The 17,954-nt window shown below is 33.9% G+C and overlaps 1 protein-coding gene and 1 long non-coding RNA gene across 26 annotated transcripts; one reads left to right on the forward strand and one right to left on the reverse strand.

The window, feature by feature from the left end:
* Nucleotides 1-997: 997 nt before the first annotated feature.
* On the reverse strand, nucleotides 998-7,685 carry LOC108194221 (uncharacterized). Of its 17 annotated transcripts, XR_010287420.1 has the most exons (15): nucleotides 7,387-7,684; nucleotides 7,084-7,154; nucleotides 6,616-6,947; nucleotides 5,991-6,087; nucleotides 5,447-5,732; nucleotides 5,189-5,278; nucleotides 4,861-4,914; nucleotides 4,710-4,754; nucleotides 4,423-4,598; nucleotides 4,197-4,297; nucleotides 3,991-4,052; nucleotides 3,724-3,849; nucleotides 3,051-3,192; nucleotides 2,369-2,443; nucleotides 1,000-2,094 (listed from the first exon to the last, which is right to left on the reverse strand). It is a non-coding gene; the product is annotated as an uncharacterized LOC108194221 (long non-coding RNA). The 17 variants fall into 17 exon arrangements; XR_010287438.1 differs by having other exon boundaries at nucleotides 998-2,094; nucleotides 3,724-4,297; nucleotides 6,616-6,753; nucleotides 6,878-6,947; nucleotides 7,387-7,685; XR_010287427.1 differs by having other exon boundaries at nucleotides 999-2,094; nucleotides 3,724-4,297; nucleotides 6,616-6,753; nucleotides 6,843-6,947; nucleotides 7,387-7,685.
* A 1,560-nt stretch (nucleotides 7,686-9,245) lies between these two features.
* On the forward strand, nucleotides 9,246-17,954 carry LOC108195570 (uncharacterized). Of its 9 annotated transcripts, none has more exons than XM_064084200.1 (7): nucleotides 9,253-9,468; nucleotides 14,422-14,515; nucleotides 15,370-15,523; nucleotides 15,634-15,682; nucleotides 15,788-15,880; nucleotides 17,300-17,434; nucleotides 17,667-17,951. In XM_064084200.1, exons 2-6 carry the CDS (start codon nucleotides 14,449-14,451, stop codon nucleotides 17,417-17,419), a joined length of 483 nt encoding a protein of 160 aa, XP_063940270.1. In that variant the 5' UTR covers nucleotides 9,253-9,468; nucleotides 14,422-14,448; the 3' UTR covers nucleotides 17,420-17,434; nucleotides 17,667-17,951. The 9 variants fall into 9 exon arrangements, 8 of the variants coding, with proteins under 8 accessions (XP_063940282.1, XP_063940285.1, XP_063940288.1 ...); XM_064084207.1 differs by adding an exon at nucleotides 9,597-9,763 and having other exon boundaries at nucleotides 17,300-17,689; XM_017362561.2 differs by adding an exon at nucleotides 12,136-12,287 and having other exon boundaries at nucleotides 17,300-17,689.

Consider the following 17,954-nt stretch of genomic DNA (forward strand, 5'->3'; position numbering starts at 1 on the left):
TCAAGTAATAAATTAATTAATTTATTTGTGCTTAGTCAGTCTTCAGAAATAACAGCTATTATATTTATATGCATCATATGTGAATCATACATACATATATTGTGGGTGTTTGGGAAGAGGGCTTCTGGGCTTAAAAGCCTAGAATCCCACTTCTTGGTTTATTGCAGTGGCGTGGCTACTGTATTGAGACACTTAAAATAGGTAAAAGAAGTAGGAGAAGAGAAGTTACGAAAGCTGTCTTTTTTTGCTTATCAGCTTTTGCTTCTTTTAGTTTCTCATGTTGAGACACTTAAAATAGGTAAAAGAAGTAGGAGAAGAGAAGTTACGAAAGCTGGCTTTTTTTGCTTATCAGCTTTTGCTTCTTTTAGTTTCTCATGTTGTTGTTTATTTTTTATTCCTCATATTACATCAAGTTATCTCCATGATTGAATATAAGTATTTTTTTTTATTTAAGCTTTTGTCTTTAAGTTTATGAAATATTCAAATATATTAATATTATACATTAATATTTATATAAATTCTTTAACACACTTATAGATTACATAAATAGTAAAATGTGAGACATTTTAGTCCATCACAAAATATAGTTTCAAATTATAATTTCACTTATTTAAATTATTGATTATTAATAAGTTATAATAACCGAAGTTTGGTTAAATCTTTTCATTCATTCCTAAATTATATTTTTAATATAAACTTAAGAAATAAAAATGAAAGTTATAACAAAATGTGAGACAAAGCAAACCAAAAATCACTTTTTTATATAATATAAATATTAATCTAATCTAATATTTTCATCAACTTTTCTCAATTTATTTCGTAAATATCAAATAATTATATTACAAAACTATGAAACTATACCAACTTATAAGTTAAATTATCCAAACACTTAAAAAACTTATAAGTCACGGATCCAAACACTTATAATAGCTTATAAGTTCAAACTAACTTCTCACTTCTAATCTACTTTTTTATTTTAAGCAATAAGTCACTTCTTTTAAGCCCAGCCAAACGGCCCCATTATATATGGCTATAGATGGGGTATAGAACTTTTCCATGAGACTTTACTGAATCAAAATCTTGTGGTCTCACTGTTAATTCAATTGATCTTACAACTACAAAAAACACTCTTAGGTATAGGCTGTTAAATAAAACGAACTAAATTACAATATCATCATAACCAATCCATGTACTCCCTGCTACTGAATAAGTAGAGACACTTGCGGCGTCATGTGTCACAGCAGCCTTATTTGCCAGGTTGTGATTCTCTATTTCAGAGAATTTTAGTACAGTATGCCTTCTGCCGCTGGACCTATACCCATAGCTGGGGCTCCAAGTCAGCTCACTTCCGGATCTTTCAGGCTCCAAGTCTTCCCCTAAAGTGGCAAGCCCATGATCACTTTTCTTCTTGGAACCCCGGCTTTGATCCAGGACTTGAGGCCATAACAGGTGCTCAAGTTCCCTGTTAAATCTAATAGTGCTGCATGGCTTCCAGTGTCATTTCGCGTCCACTTACCATAATAGTCATAATTCATTGCATTGATCCAATCCATATTTTTGCTAATTGAAGCTCTAGGGTATTTTACTGGAATCCCAGTAAAATTACCATTGGCATAATAGTATGCAGCAGCAGCAAGTAACAACTGAGGCTTATATGTAGCTTTAGCCTCTTTTTTCACCCCAGCTCTCCATTCATGTATTAACATCCCAAAACTTGGAATGCACCCTTTAGTCTTTGATGTTTGAGTAACTTGTATGCTTCATCAAACTTTTCCCGCCAGGCCATATTCCATAATCATGGTGTTATAAGCATATGCACATGGAACTTTCCTGTTCAGCTCCATTTGCTCATACATATTCACAGCTTCGTCCAATCTATTAGCTTTGCAGAGTACTCCTATCATGCTGATATATGTGACATCATCAGGACTGAGGCCATGTGTTCTCATCTCATGAAAGAAAATCCAAGCCATATCCACTTTACCAACCTTGCCAAAGGAATCAATACAGATATTGAAGAGGACTATATCCGCATTACAGGAGTTGCTTCTCATCTCATCCAACAGGGCCACTGCAGCATCAACCCGCCCCTCCCTACACATCATCATATAGAAAATTCATGAATTGCCTTTTTATGACTCATTAACCCGCTATATAGATTCAATTTTGGAAGGAACTGTCCAAGGGAAAAAAAAAATCCCCTATCTCACTACCAAACCTCCTCCTTTCTTATTTCATTAACTCAATTTATTATTATATTCTTTAATTTTATAAAGATTACCTTTCCTAATAAGAAATATTAGTGGTCATTGGAGTTGAAACTTTTCAATAGAAATATAACATTTTTAAAGATGCCAAAAAACCTTACCTTTTTCACGCTTTTGGTAATTGATTTGAAGGTTCCTGGTATGTCGGCATTCTGAGACAAATGAAGAGCAGAGTTCTGAAATAGAATGCATTTCGTAGATGACTTAAAACGGCTTGTAGAAGAAAGTATTATGAATTTAGATGAAGAATATGAATTTATGCATAAATTATGTCAAACTGTAATAGACAAAGGTCATGCAGAAAGTTACATCTCCAATTCTAGAATTTGTGCAAGTTGTTTCTATTGAGTAACATACCGTATAAGTAGAACCAATTGCATCACACGCATCAGTAGCAACATACAGTATGCTCTTTGCGATAATATTATTTTTCTATCAAAAACTATTTTAAGCTTAAGCTCTTTTCAAGTTAATGTTGTAATCTCTGAAGAAAAGACAGTTGTTGTATGATTATGAGTAATAAATCATATGTTATAGGCGGTTGACTCCATCCACTGTCATATTGTATAAAAACACGGCATCCATATTAGTATTTTAACCTTAAACTTATCCAAAATCATCTTTAGTGTCATAGTGGAGCAAAGATGATTTAACTACACTGATCCTTAGAAAAATTACTTCACTGCATTATTCAGAATGATTTCTCTTAATAATAAAAAATGATTTAAATATTTGATGCTTTAAATTTATAGATATAAAACGAAGTGTTGAATGAGAAGTGACCTCTCCATTAAGCTTGGGATTTACTGGATTGATTAATCAGACAGCTTCTCCAGAGGCAACGGGTTGACTTCTCCTAGGTAAATGATCATCCGGCAGGGGCATCCATCTTTGCCTATTATCGTCTACAGCCATATATTCAAACCTGTTTATCCAAGTACATATCAGCTATTAAAGATGGTTCAAGTGCCATATAATGCAGTAGTTAAAACATATTCATAAAAAAATTCTTGGGCTGGCGTAAAAACATTATGAAAAATTGGTATTTTTGTTTATCAGATTCATAAATTTCACCTGTGTCAACATACTTCCTATTTATTTCAGATATGATCCCTGTAGGGTACTTATGCCAGTTTGCAATGGGTTAGAGTCCAGTAAACACTGACTATTTTCCTTTAGCTCTTGAAGACCAAAATTAATTCTAAATAGTTACTCCCCTGTCCAGAAGGTATAAGTACCATAATGTATTAACAATAGTTCCAAAATCAATATTCTCTCAGATCTAGCAGGATTGTTTTACGCTAATAGCCACATAGAGTTGCACTTCAATATTTGAGTGTTCCATTTATCTATACAAATATTACATACTACCTTGATTACATCGATAAAGCAAAAATTTTTTTTTATCAATTTCAGTAATTTAAAATTTAAATAGAATACAGAGGATGATACTTACTTGTCTTTTCTTAGCTTGAAAGTGATTCTGCTTTCACCAATGCTGAAGCCACGCCATTCCTCTGACCCCAAGTGTTCATAAATGGCATAAGTATAGAAGCCTGAACTACCACGCAACAATACAAACCTAAAAAAGAAAAATATGTATGATCTCATAAATTAAAGCAATTCTTTAATTTATATGCATATATATTGCCGAAAAATTTAAAAATTATCAACAGATAGATAATCCGAAAGAAAAAATGTGATCATAAATCCGAATGTATACTTCAGGCGCCACTTATCCAAGTACAACAGAGAGATTAGTCTAACTGTCCCATGCTTTGGAAGCTGCAGTTTAACACAGTCGATTCATTAGTCCAATTGAAATGTCCATAAATTTATAAAAACGCAGGAGTGGACGAAAGGTTTATAAAAATTAAATGAATCAGGCACTTTGGGGTAGAAACAGGCCTAAGTCTGCGAGTTGCTTGCCTATTATAAAAATTTGACACAATGCACAGGTTGCCTTCAGCTAGAATCTTTGCTAAAGAATTCCACTTAGCAGGCATGACAATAGCGTGTACTGGAGGTTCCTACAAAGTGGACAAATTTAAAAAATAAATGAAATGTTTGTACATTAGAAAAGCAACTAATTTTAAATGTTAAGATTTTCAAAATTCAAAATCATTAAACATATAAAAGGATCAGGAAGCCATACATCACTATCGAGTGTAAAGAGCCAAGACACTCAGCCACAACTCATAGAAATATAGTATATTCTATCCAAGTGTAAAGAGCTTTTTACTAATAGTATTTGGCTTCTCCACCACTGAATTTGGATGCGAAGTTGAAGTCTTGCTTTGTTGAATCCTAATCATCCGATCATGCAGATACCTATTGAGAGCAGTACCATGGGAATTTCACGTGTGCTCTATATAAATGTTGGAATTCTATTTAGATAATATTATATATTCACAAAATCAATGTCTGTGAATCATACATTACCCAGTGCATTTTCATTCGAAATTTTAGTCCAGCATTGTTTCCGACCTGCATCGGAGATTCTTGGATTAGGAATTAAACAAAAATAAACGCTTACAAATAGATTAAAACACCACAATGCCATCTTTGGGGAAGATTATTTTTGAAAATTTACCGGTATCATTCTCCTTGTTATCGGAGAAGCTGAGCTTGGAATCCATAAAAGAGGCTGTGAGATAAAAGATTGTAACGCATGAGTCTTGTGTGGGAAGGCGAGTCTAGTAAAATATGAGCTGATTATTGGCATGACTACTGAATCCTACAGTTAAGTACATATGCTTCTGGCTACAACAATGCACTAAAAATAGAAAAGAATTACTACATGGCCGACTTCACTGCAATGTCCATGTCTTGTATTGCTCAATGTTAAAGCTCACAGAAGTGTATTAATATGAACAAACCCAAGCAACTATTTCAAAACTACAGAAAAGCTAATTACTTACCTTCTGGGTATTTTTTTCATCCGTCACGAAATCCGACCCAAAGTCCTGTGATCTCACCAAAGTATACAAAAAAGTTTTGCTTGCAAGTCCCTGAAAAGTATACAAAAAATATCTTAAAAACCTTTTAAAGTTTCTTCACTCGAGCTAAACTTAACTTCACATTTAACAAACTCGTGTTTCAGTGATGGAGTTATGCCCGCGCTACACATGCTAAGATAAAAAATAATGTGAGAAATTATGTTAATTTATGAAATGTACCTGAAAAGAGCTAATGATAGAACTGATGATGAGATTGATGAAATGTACTCTACTGATTCTGTCCCGGATATGTCCACTACTCCTGCTACTAAGACAGTGATGAGTGATATGTTAAGGTGTACAGAATCCAAGATAAAGCTTATTGATCTCCGTGGAACCTCAGATAACAAAGAAAATAAACATGAAAGGCCGGATGCTCCTACAAAGATGCTTGAAAGACAGGTTCACATCAAAAGATCAGTGTGAGGGTGGCTGCTTGAAAGGTGGAACCTCAGTATCGGCACACCTACAGCCACTCGAAAGAATTCTTACCTCAAAAATATTCCATACCAGCAGACCCCTCATTTAACCTTATGGCAATTACTGGTGGTATAATGCATTACGAAATTCTGGTGTTTATTACGTTACATCTACATCACCTAAAATGTCAACCCAATTAAATTTATATATTTATCATTTGAATCCCCATTATTTCCACCAATGTGATTGTGTTGGCCTCTGAGAGGTGTGATAAAAATATGCGGACGAAGACTACTATATTTACCTAAAAAACCCATATTTGAATGCCACCAGCTATCAGTTTCTGGTAGACAGGAAGCATGGTTCTTGGAGAATATGCTCAGTACTCCCCCACAATGTCGCTGCAAAATAAGATATCTGTAAAATGCTTCACAACATATATAAGATATACTTTAGAAGTTCTAAACTTTGAAAGCTACATGCAAGTTTTTCATGGATAAGGAATCTTGGTTATGTTGGCATGGAATGCCTTCTGGACTTCTGCAATATTAAAATAAACTTCTGAATGTCTCTCAGTGCATGGGTCATATGCCCTAGTTATCCATGGCTACACTCAAAAGCGGCAACATTTAGCTCGACAAAGTTCATGGACCACAGACAATCTTATACAAAAAACTTAACATAGAATATAATCATCATTTTTATTTTTTTATTTATAGACAGAATGGTGAAATTAATAAATTGAAAATAATCATCATTTTTTTTTTGAGATTATAATATGCATTCTAAGCATGTCAAAAAAATTACAAATGCAACATTGTGGGAAGTCGCTTTGGCCAAAATACATTAACGGGTACAAAGATTTATTTTCAGCCAAGATCAACAAAATCGAAAACAGCTTCAAAATAATACATAGTTATTGCCGGTACCTTCTACAGTCTCACTGGAAGCAGCACTGAAAGCTCCCGACAAATCCTGGTGGTAGTTAGCGAGCGGAGTTCTACTGATGACTGTGACAACATTAACAGGTCAAAACGATAGAGATAATTTGACACAATCAGAAGGACCTGTAAATCGCAGTCAAGCAATTGGTTAAGAAAGCCATAATTTGAAGAAGCCTTAAATCAATACCTATAATCAATTGAAAAGTCCTAACCGAAATGAAATAGATGGCCGAATCCAGAGTTTTACCAAAGTTTCTCGGAAGAGACTTACAGACAGCCACAGGAAAGAGTTTGGACAGAGGCCAAGCTGCGAGAGACTAAGGAAGAGGCCAGAGGTCATTCAAAACTTACAAATGCATCAACATACAAAATCGATATTGAGAAATTATCTACAAACAAACCAAAACAAAGGCACAAATATACACACAATACATAAGATGAAAGAGGATGTACCTTTAAACGTAAATCGAAGCCTTGATTATATCGAATCCCCTGGTTTGGTTATAGCTCATTCGATTGAAGCCCTGAAATTAATGGTAAAGGAAAGAATCAGATTAAACATTCTTATTTGGAATGCGTAAGATTTAGAAAAACTTTCTTATCTGGAGCCTTTGACAGCAAGCAAAGAAATTCAGTTTGAATTTTGAAAGATAAAATTCATAGTCTAACATGAATCCCTGATTACGTGCACTTTCCATGATGGAAGAGTAGAAAGTTGTATTAAGCGATGTCGAAATCAATCATATAAAAGCATACCTGGTGCGGATGAATCACTCTCAGCAGTTTCCATGGCTTGCTGATTAAGATAAAAACTGATTGCCAATAATGGTTTTCAGCAGAGTAAATGAAACAGTGGATTAAAGAGTGGGAAGAGATCAACAGCATGCTAAATGTAGAATTTCCCAGCGCGGATCAGTATGATAATCAAGGTTAATCCACATGATTTGAAATTTGAATTCAGAGGAAGAGAATTGAACGGCAGAAATTAAGGAACAAACTGTGCTGGGCAGATGGGTTAGCGGGTCTCGGGTGGATGGAGCACGCAAACAAAACGGGCAAAATTAGGATTATTTTTGGAGCCTTCACTAGCATGCATTAAGAATATATGGAATATGGATGGATATGGACTAGCATGCATTAAGAATATATGGATTATTTATAAATATATATATTCAAAGAATGTAAATGATTATTTCAGTTAATCTTAATCAAAATGATTTTTAACAAATTTTTGTAAAACAAATTTTGGAAAAAAATAACTTTATTATACATATTTGTTGAAAATATAATAAGTAATAAGTAATAAAATTAGAATAGGAAATTTAAATAGTGAACAAGGATACATTTATAACTATATCTATTAGAACACACTATATATCATAATTTAAGTAATTTTTATTTTATTTTTTAAATTGATATGTCAATTAGTTTATATTATTCAATACTCTCCACTCTCATAGGGTAATTAATTTATAATCAAATATAAAAAAAATTATATGGTCAATGAATCTCATTAAATAATTAAAATTTTCGATCCTAATTAAGAATAATAAATGAAATGAATAATCAACGCATGTATTGATGAATAGCCTTTTTCGAAATCATTGAAAACCTTCGTAGTCTATATCAAAGTCATCCGAAACTTCGCCAACTCAACTAAACTCATGTTCTCTTTCCGGTCTGAGGAGGAGAGTAGGGTTTTAGGAAACCCCAAGACAAGCCTTTAGCTACTTGGTTTTTTTTTTTCCATAAAGACGGTTGTATTATGTCAAGATTGAAAATTACAATATACGGATGGACAAGTTTCCTTCATTCAAGAAGGTATATCATCTAACCGAAAATATGTAAATACTTCGGATGTTTGAATAACATAGCCTTTCAAGTCAAAATAGATAACCCGCAAAAAAAACCCTCGTTAAAACCCCTCAAGAGTAAAATCCTGTGGTATAAAAAACTCAAAGTAGAAAAAGAGTGTACGACAAAAATTACATCAATTACAAAACAGACTAAAAATTGATGTCTTCTTTATTCCTTTGTATCAACATTTGTAGCTCAATTGTCTGGGACACCAAGATTCACGTCTTGTCGGAAGTAGCCTTAATAAGTAAATTTTTTAAATCTCTTTCAAACATCCTGAAAATAACAACACCGGATGAAAGGAGAATGAGCGAATTTGAAAAAAAAATAAAATAGATACATAAATGAGCCAACATTATGGCACTTAAATGCATCCATGTGCCAAAAATGCCCCAATCATGATCGTCATAAATGATACAAAAAAACCTTAATTAAGAATAATTAATATCCTTAATTAAGGCACAATTATCGCTCAATTTGCACCCTTCTTTTCCGCCACCTTCTTCTCCACCCTTGTGAAATCTGTAACAAAATTGTGACTACTATATACTCCCTTCGTTTCAAAATATTAATCTTGTTTGTCAAAAAAGAATTTTTCATAATGTGTCGTGCTCTTTTCCCAATGCAATATCTATCTATCTATCTATATATATTATAGGAGAACAGGTAGATGCAAAGGCTGGCTCCTGAGCAAAAAAAAATAAGAACAAACCTCGCTCCGAGCCTAACCTAGACGGGCGTGTTTTAACTAAATCTAAATTAAAAAAACATCACCTCCGCACCGTACCGTCGTCTTCCTGCTCTACCTTCCTCTTGCCCTTCCGCTCCTGTTGGCCGCCTAATCTAGGTCTTATTCCCTCCACTGAGGTCTTGGGTTTTGGGTGTTGAAGTTTGTAGATTGATCCCCGGAGAACGAGAAGACTACAGCGTCTTTCGAATTCGGGGTTCAAGACATGTATCCATTCCAATCCTTTTCATCAGGTTTGACTCCGCTGTACTGCTTTGCTTACTAGAAGTTTTACTTATTTAATTTGTAATTTGTAATTTTCGTATGATTGTGTTACTAAATTTGTTTAGTTATGCTTATTCTTGGTTGCGTTTTTGTTTAGTTGTATATGAATCCATGTTAAAGCATGATTGTTAGAGCAAGTTCATCGGTTCTGCCTAAATTTGTTGGAGATATTGCTGAAATTTAAAATCAGAGAGGGATTTCTGATGCTAAACTATGTCCCTAATGGTGTGCTATATTTTGTTCCAAATGTAACTTATTCTCCAGGTATCTCACTCTTCTAACTACAAATTGGTTTTTTAAAGATACGGTTTGGGGGGTTTTCGCGTGTTGGCGATTATAACTCCATTTATCTTGCGTTTGATATTTAGAACAAACTGTGATGTTTTAGTTTAGGCAGGATGTATAACACCACTAGAGTGCTGACTTTAGGTATTGGTTCTTTAATATGGCTATGAGACAAGACAGAGCATGGTATTTGACCTCCTGTTATGTTTTTATAAAGTGAATGCACTTTCTTTTAGAGATAATGCCCGATCTCTTTTATCCTGGTGCTTATCACTACACATGCACCAGCAGTAAAGAAATATACTTGCCTAAACTGGAAATAGAGAAAGCATTGAAGAGCTATTAAAAATTTTGAAAGTGCAGTATTCATATTTTCATATGCTACATCAAATTCCTCTACGGCTACTTCTTTCTAATTGACTGGAAGTACTTTGAATCTTTTTGTGGCACTTACCGACGGATCAAAGTCCCCGGAAAGAAGGCTTGACCCGACCTCGCAAGCTACCCTCCTGGCCCCATTTTAGCGTCCCGTAGCATGTAGTAGTGACGAGTGTATCAAATCCGTAACGGCACATGTCCCTACCCTTCTTTGATGTTGTTTCATTCAATCACCTACTGTACAGATTTAGGATAGCCAAGGTGGCAGGAAATGAGGAAAAAAGAGAATGACTCATAAGGAAAAAGGGTAAAAGAAAATGGAAAAAGAGAAAAAAGGGACAGACGAAAAATAAAATATATCTCGAATATACATATTAATTAGTTGAATTTTCATTTACGCATATTTACTGGTTTATTAATCTAAGACGATTCCCAAAATTATACTCCTAAATAAAATTTTACGAAAAATATAAGAACATCCATCTCCCTGGAATGTTCCTTTTATATAATGGTCCGAGCATGTTTGGAATGTTCAATTGCAAAAGGCCAAGGGGTCACATTTTTATTTAACATTTGATATTTGAAATGCGGTTAGTTAACAGATTTGATGCCCTGATAAAAAGGATGTTGCAGGCTGGCTGCAACTTGCCACTGGGAGCAAATGAAGAATCTTCTGGATTATATGATAATATTTATAATATAAAGTCCTCCCTGCTTACGTTTAGGTCAGTGATAAGAATATTTATTTTTAACTGAAAACTTGTGAAGACCCATATGGTGAGGATAATATCGAGGTCTTTTTGTTCTGCTCGCAAAGGAGGGGCAACTGTTGTCTTCTTGTTTTATCCCCTCAAACTTATAGGCCAGCTTTAGGTCATAGGTTAATTCGCACATGAATTAGGCATCCCAAAAACCTCAATTGATCTAACAATATTCAAAATCATGGTAAAATGAGTGGGCAAATGTTCCCCTCAATCGGCAAATCCAGGGAAAGACATTACTTCCATTTTGTGAATATGTTCACTCTCCCCAGGATGAGTATTTCAAGATGTGTGTGTTTTGGTGCTGTACAACATAGTCAAACGAATTGGGCTATGCAATAGTTATATCACTTATTGACACATGTCGAGACATGAATCTTCATGTCTTGAGCCCTTAAGAATTTAAACTTACAGAAAAGTGCACGGTTAAAAATAAAGATTGTAAACTGCATTACACAGTTATTCTGTTTTCCCTGTGGGGTTTGAAATTATGAACTATAATTCCACATATATGCAAGTGTAGCAGCTTAAATATAATCAACTACGGAATTTGAATATGAGTGCCAAATTGATTTATCAAAGTCAAATTGGGTGAACTATCATAGGAAAGAGGGAGTATTAGGATTTGGCTCTGGTATTAGAGACAATCTACCCAGTAATTATTGCAATGCCCAGTATAATAATGGTCTGTAAATACTTGGAAGTAGACATCTTCCCTGGACTATGTTGTTTGATTTTAAGTTTTATGTGAAGTGAGTCAAGTTTGAATCACTTGTGAACAACTCAAACAATTTCATTATATTATTTTAGTTTTTTAGTTTTGATTTGTGTAGAATTTTAGTTAAACATTATTAATTTAAAAAGAATTATTAGATGAATTCCAACCTAAGATTATCAAATGAAAGAAAAAACGTACAAAAGATAAAGTAAAAAGATATAATAAAAATTTATTATCAGTAAAAATCGTAAATAAATTTGGAACAGACCTAAAGATTAAATGATCATATACTAGACCATCTTAGGTATGTTTAGTATAATAAGCAAGTGCAATTTTAATTGCCCAAAATATTGATAGATTAAGATTTAAATTACCTGATTCCTAAGCACCTTATTAAACAGATATTTATTACAAACCTATCCGAGCCTCAATTTCCAGTCGAACTCCTATTACTCCAAACCGTATTTTGAGTTGAAATATAATTCTTAGCCTAGGTTTTAGTTGAATTGCAATATTTGCTCCAAACAAGCTTCCGCTCAATCCTCGTCGCCGCCTACTCCGGAGTGTGCCTCACCTGCCGATAGCCTCCGAACTCCTGTTTAGATCTCTGTGCTTTGTAATTCGGAATATTTCGGCAATACTCAAGGTAATGTCTCTGATTGGGTTCCCGTCTGATGATTTAGATTCCTTTTCAATTCAGAATAAAAGTTCTTCCTTTTACTTTATCCTTGAGTTTGAGTGTGTATAGTATACGAGGTAGTTTCTGGTGCTTGTATTAGCACTTAAAATATCAATCATAAATCGGATTCCAGTTTTATAGAAAATCCTAATAATGACCTGTTGGTTTGCGATTGGCGTATATCTAAACTCTTGAGCCGGTTCTTTGATAAAGGGGGATGAGTATTTTCGGTCTGATAATTTTGATTACTATTTCCGGTTCAGGTTTGCAATTTTCTGCTTCACCTAATCAATTGATAATATTAATATCGTGCCAAATCAGTATATCAAGGTCATAATAGCATGTTCAATTTTGGTAGCCTTTTTTAGTTTCTAGAGACAAACAACTATTGATGCATTTATAAAATGATTTTATTAATTTGTAACTAAATAGTTGAATTCACCGCGTCCTAAATCTTGATGATCTGTGGGCCACTGAATGAGCTCTTACAATAGGAAAGAGTATGCATGTGAAATCAATATACATATTTAGTTTTGGTCTCTCGTGAAATAGAGTTATAGACGCCTACAAAGAAGAAACTCGGTTCCGCTCCTATACACTATTGTATATATAATTTAAGTTTATTGTTAATGCTTGAGATGAGATAAAGGAAGCTATGATAATAATCAGGAATTATAAACTCTCGAAAATAAAAATATGGATGTCTTGATGGTGAAGAAGCTCTGCAATAAGGAAAAGTGGAACCAAAACCATCTAAGCTTCGTAAAAGTTAAAATACTGCATCTACTGATTTATCATATTGCACCGGTCATGGGTCATCACTCTGTATGATATAGTTTTAGTATAAAATATAAAAACATCCCTAAATATAGGTATCACATGTTTTTCATGTTATGCCTTATTGACACTGTATCTTCTTGGGCAACAAATAACCATTCTGTAGCAGTGGAGATATGAATTTCTTCATACCTAAAATTTTACTACTTTTCTTTTCTATAAAAAAGTACAGGTTTTCTATGCTGTTTTGCTTGATTTGAAAAGATCTCATTTAAGATTAATCATGATTGTAGTGCGAATTGATAGAGAAGAAATGCAAAACCTTTGCATCGCACAGATTAATGAATGCCTATTTTAAAATTTAGGTCTTCATCACTTAATTCATGAGAAACAAGGAGCATGATTTGACCTAATGTTTTCTCTATAAATTGCATGTCGCAGTTTGTCATATTAAAAATAAATAAATTATAATTGGTGAAAACTTTGCAAGATATTATATATTACAAAGTACCAGACTTTGTGTCTTATTATGCAATATTTGTATGCTTAAACTCCTGCTATGTGCAATTTAGTGGGAAAATCTTGCACTATATTTAATAGATAACTAAATTATGCTCTAATTGGCATGAGTATTTCCCCTTATTTGGTGTTTTTTTTGGCTTGCTTTTAGCACTTCAGAAAGTTAAGTAGTTAAAGTGTATATAATACAGACCAGGAAGAGAGAGTCTTATACTTGAATCGCCAAGATCATTCTCCCACTTCTTCCCATGGTTTAGTACTAATTTCCTTTCTACTATATATGTTACCTAACCGTTATGATATTTTAATATTGTCACCCTTTATTTGTTATAATAAATGCTCAAAATGACGCTCTTCGCGCTATATGTGTAGGTAGTGATCCTAACATCTTCAAAAAAATAAAATTGCCATATAAATTGTTTTTATGTTTGGTATAACTTATTTCATAAATGATATAGTATAATATATGCGATTGTTGAATTTTAGACCACCTTTATATTCAAGGCCAAGAGATCCCGTAGATTATACACACTCAAGTGCTGTGCATATTGAATTAGGATTGCTTGCTTACTTTGCTTTGTAAGATAAATTTAGGCCTTCTACTGTTTTGAGTCGACGAGGCAGTCTACGATGCATTTTTGAGAAAATGATTCTATCCATTTATCTCAAAATGTATAGAGTAACTATACTGTCACAAAGATAGTTTTATAGCTTATACTTTCAAAGTAGCTACATTTAGTGCAAGCTATTAAGTATCCTTACTACTGCTTCTCAGAATTATTACTAAAAACAAACAATATTGCAGGACTATGTGGTCACATTCCACCTGGAAATGGACAGAGTCAAAGATCAACAACAAAGGCAATTGTTTAAACAATCAACATGGCCCGAGTTTGAAGGTATGCGACAAAATGTTACCGGAGATTCGTTTTTACATTACTGTAATTATTTAAGAGCACTGCCTCCAAAATATCAGATTAATAGAATAATAGTTTAGTACAAATGACGTTCTAATTTACACTGTTGTTTTTATCAAATATTTACTCAGGATAAGACATTTAAAATGGGGATCTTTAAAAGTTTCTTGTTTCTGAGACAATGTTCTGTTGTATTTACTAATTTCTCCATGTTCTATAAGATTGGTCACCTAATTCAAGATATTTATAAGATTGCAAGTTCCTGGTTAACATTGTATAGAAGGCATATTTGGTTCTGCTTGCAGTTGGGCATTCATTTTCTGTTGTCTTACATTTCAACCAACTTACTAATTTGACACATTTTATACAATTACTTTGATATGGGTGTCACTCTTATACTTCACGTTCCCAGTGGCTTAAATCACAGAGATGTTTGATATTTTTTTTATTAGAAATGGGAGTACCCCAGATTCTTTTAATTACAGAAGCCTGGGGATTGACACATAATGTTTGGTATAAGCTGACACAAGTCAATGACGTCCCAAGAAAGATACTATTCAAGTGTTTTCCCTAAGTAATTAATATAAAAATCATAGCAAAAGGAATAACACTTTAAAATTCCACACATGCGCTGTTAGAGTTCGATATTACAAGTTTATTCATGTCCAGAGGAACTGCTTATAGTTTATACGAGTACATACTTGCTCACAACTCATGCAATTGAAATGATAGAATGCTGCTTTTGGTTTAGCTCCACCTTATTATACTCAATACATGATGCACCTACAAGGGATGAACCACACATTTAACTTCATATATAAATTGCAATGGGGCAGGGTACTTCATCCTCTTCCCGCACCAACTCAGTTCAGAGGCTGGGGAGTTACCAGGCGAACTAAGTTCAATTCTTCATGTTATCGGTCAGATTTTCCCCTCACATCAGAAAGTTTGGGTTAGATCAAAGTCTTTGTTGGATAGCGGCCGAGGAAGGTTGGTTGACATGATTTGATTGATAAATGTCAAGGTTTTAGTTGTATATTGTTTATGTCTGTCATACTATGTTTACTTGATTTGTCATTTTGGCGTTGTATTCTTTACAGCTTTACTCTTTCAAGCAGGATTTCTGGTGGTCGAAGGAGCAGAAAAAATGTATGGATCACAATTTGTGAATACTATGACTGATTAATTATAATGATAGATCAGTAAATAAAACATGTATAATGATCAAACAGTCTAATGTGCATTCAAATGCAGGGCTCAGAGTCATCGGGGACATTGGGTGGACAACATTGGAAGAAGAGGCATCATAAAGTTACCTCCCAGAGACAATTTAATCTCAAGACAGAGGTTTGTTCACTGAATAGCATACATACTCGTGTCTATTGATTGAGTTTTTCCCTTCCTTTTTTTTTGTTGCTAATTAAATGCTTTTAAATTTAAAAATGATGATTCTATTATTGGCGTTTAATAGTATATAATATTCTACCAGTATGTCCTATCTATTGATTGTAGATCGCTTGGTGAATCACCCTTTTAGCATTATTGTACAACAGAATTGACGTGTTTTAGATGACATCTAACGGGATATATAGACTTTGTAGTGGAAGAATCAATGTTTCTTTTGGAAATTTGGATTATGCTTCACGGAATGGAAGTGAGAATCCTTAAGGATGAAAATTTAAAGTTTAAACCTAAATTTGGAGAAAATAGAGCTTGTACCATTTCTGTTGTGTGCTTAAAGTTAGCGGCCGCCGGCCGGGGTTAGAGATTAACCCTATTGAGCATTGGATAACCCTATTGAACATTGAATTATAGGTGTGCCAACTGCCATGATCACCTCTCTGTGTAATCACTTCTTACTAGGCTCTAACCTCTGTTATACAGCCTTCTCTCCACTCTATTGTGCAGCCTCAGATGAAAAGAAGTGACCAATTAAGATCAATTCTGCATTAAGTCTTATTTGGGTCATTTGGTCCTGGAGAGGGAGACATAAATTGATCATAGAGAAGACATAATTTTCTTTTACAAATGTCACTCTATTTGTGGTGGAAAGCAGCACGGCTAATATTAATGAGCAACATCGTTCCTCCTGTGATATAACCCATTTTATACAGGGGGTAGCCAAGAAGCCCATAGGGTTACTGCATGTGAAGGTTTTACGTGCAGAGAAGCTTCTGAAGATGAACTTGCTGAGTGCATCTGATCCTTATGTGAAACTCAGTCTAAGTGGTGAAAGACTTCCCGCTAAAAAGACCTCCATTAAGATGAACAATTTGAACCCAGGGTGGAACGGGGACTTTAAGCTTACCGAAAAGGATCCTCAGACCTAGGTCCTCCGGATACATGTCTATGACTAGGAAAAGTTTTTTTTATAAAATTTTTGATCAAATATAATTCTGTCTAATCAAGTAAAATTATATAGCTGATACCATAATGCTTAATGCGTATTGTTATTTTATTTATTGAGCACATAGAATTTTAATATCATAATCCCCCAAGTTCCTAACTAGAATTGCAAACGGGCTTTGTTTTCAAAGGGCTCCATTGTCTAGAACCTAAATCTTGAACCAATTACTATAAATCTATGATGGTAGATCATAGTCATTATGAATAAAGATGCTCTTGTAACCTATATCAGAAACTTGAAGTACTTATAAAGTTATAATTATAAAGGTTTGCTCAGGATATGCTATTTGGTGAAGCGGACTTTATTTACCAATATGAATCAGGATTCTGAATAAGATATATCTTGAATCCGATTGCTAGGTCGGGCGACATGACAAGCTCGATATGCAACTCATCCCATTGAAGCTACTTGTGCCGCACGAGAGAAAGGAATTTGCAACGAATCTGCTTAAGAACATGAATCCTAAGGACACTCAGTGACAGAAAACTGAGGGGGTAAATTATGTTAAACCTTTGTACCTTTTAAAGAAGATTATGAAAGAAGCCGCTCTGTTGTTCTACAACATTCTATGAAAAATAGTTCAATAAAACGGTCTGAGTCCTGGTCCAGTCATGTGTACAGAGCAGGTTTACTTTTAGTTACTGTGTAGGTGCAAAAGATGTCAAGGGGAATATTTTTTGGTGATGCAATGTTACTGATATAGTTCATGTATTTTATCTTTTGCAGATAATGGGAGAGCTAGCTGTCTATGTTCTTTTGTGAATCACATAAACCGGCTTTAGTCTAGAATTGTTTCAAATAAAAATCACATGTCAGTGATAAATGGATGTAGAGTCTGGGGTTTGTAAAGTATATTACTTTGTGGGTTGGAGGGTATTAAACTGAGTTTTTATTTAATTATTTGTATCATAGATATACATTAAAATTTCATTTAGCTTTTTATTTTTTAAAAATTCCTGTTCAAATTGAAAGTTTCAACCATTTTTCTGACTTTTCTTTTTGAGTAATATATAT

This window comes from Daucus carota, chromosome 1 (assembly GCF_001625215.2).
Source record: "Daucus carota subsp. sativus chromosome 1, DH1 v3.0, whole genome shotgun sequence".
Classification (NCBI taxonomy): Eukaryota; Viridiplantae; Streptophyta; class Magnoliopsida; order Apiales; family Apiaceae; genus Daucus; species Daucus carota.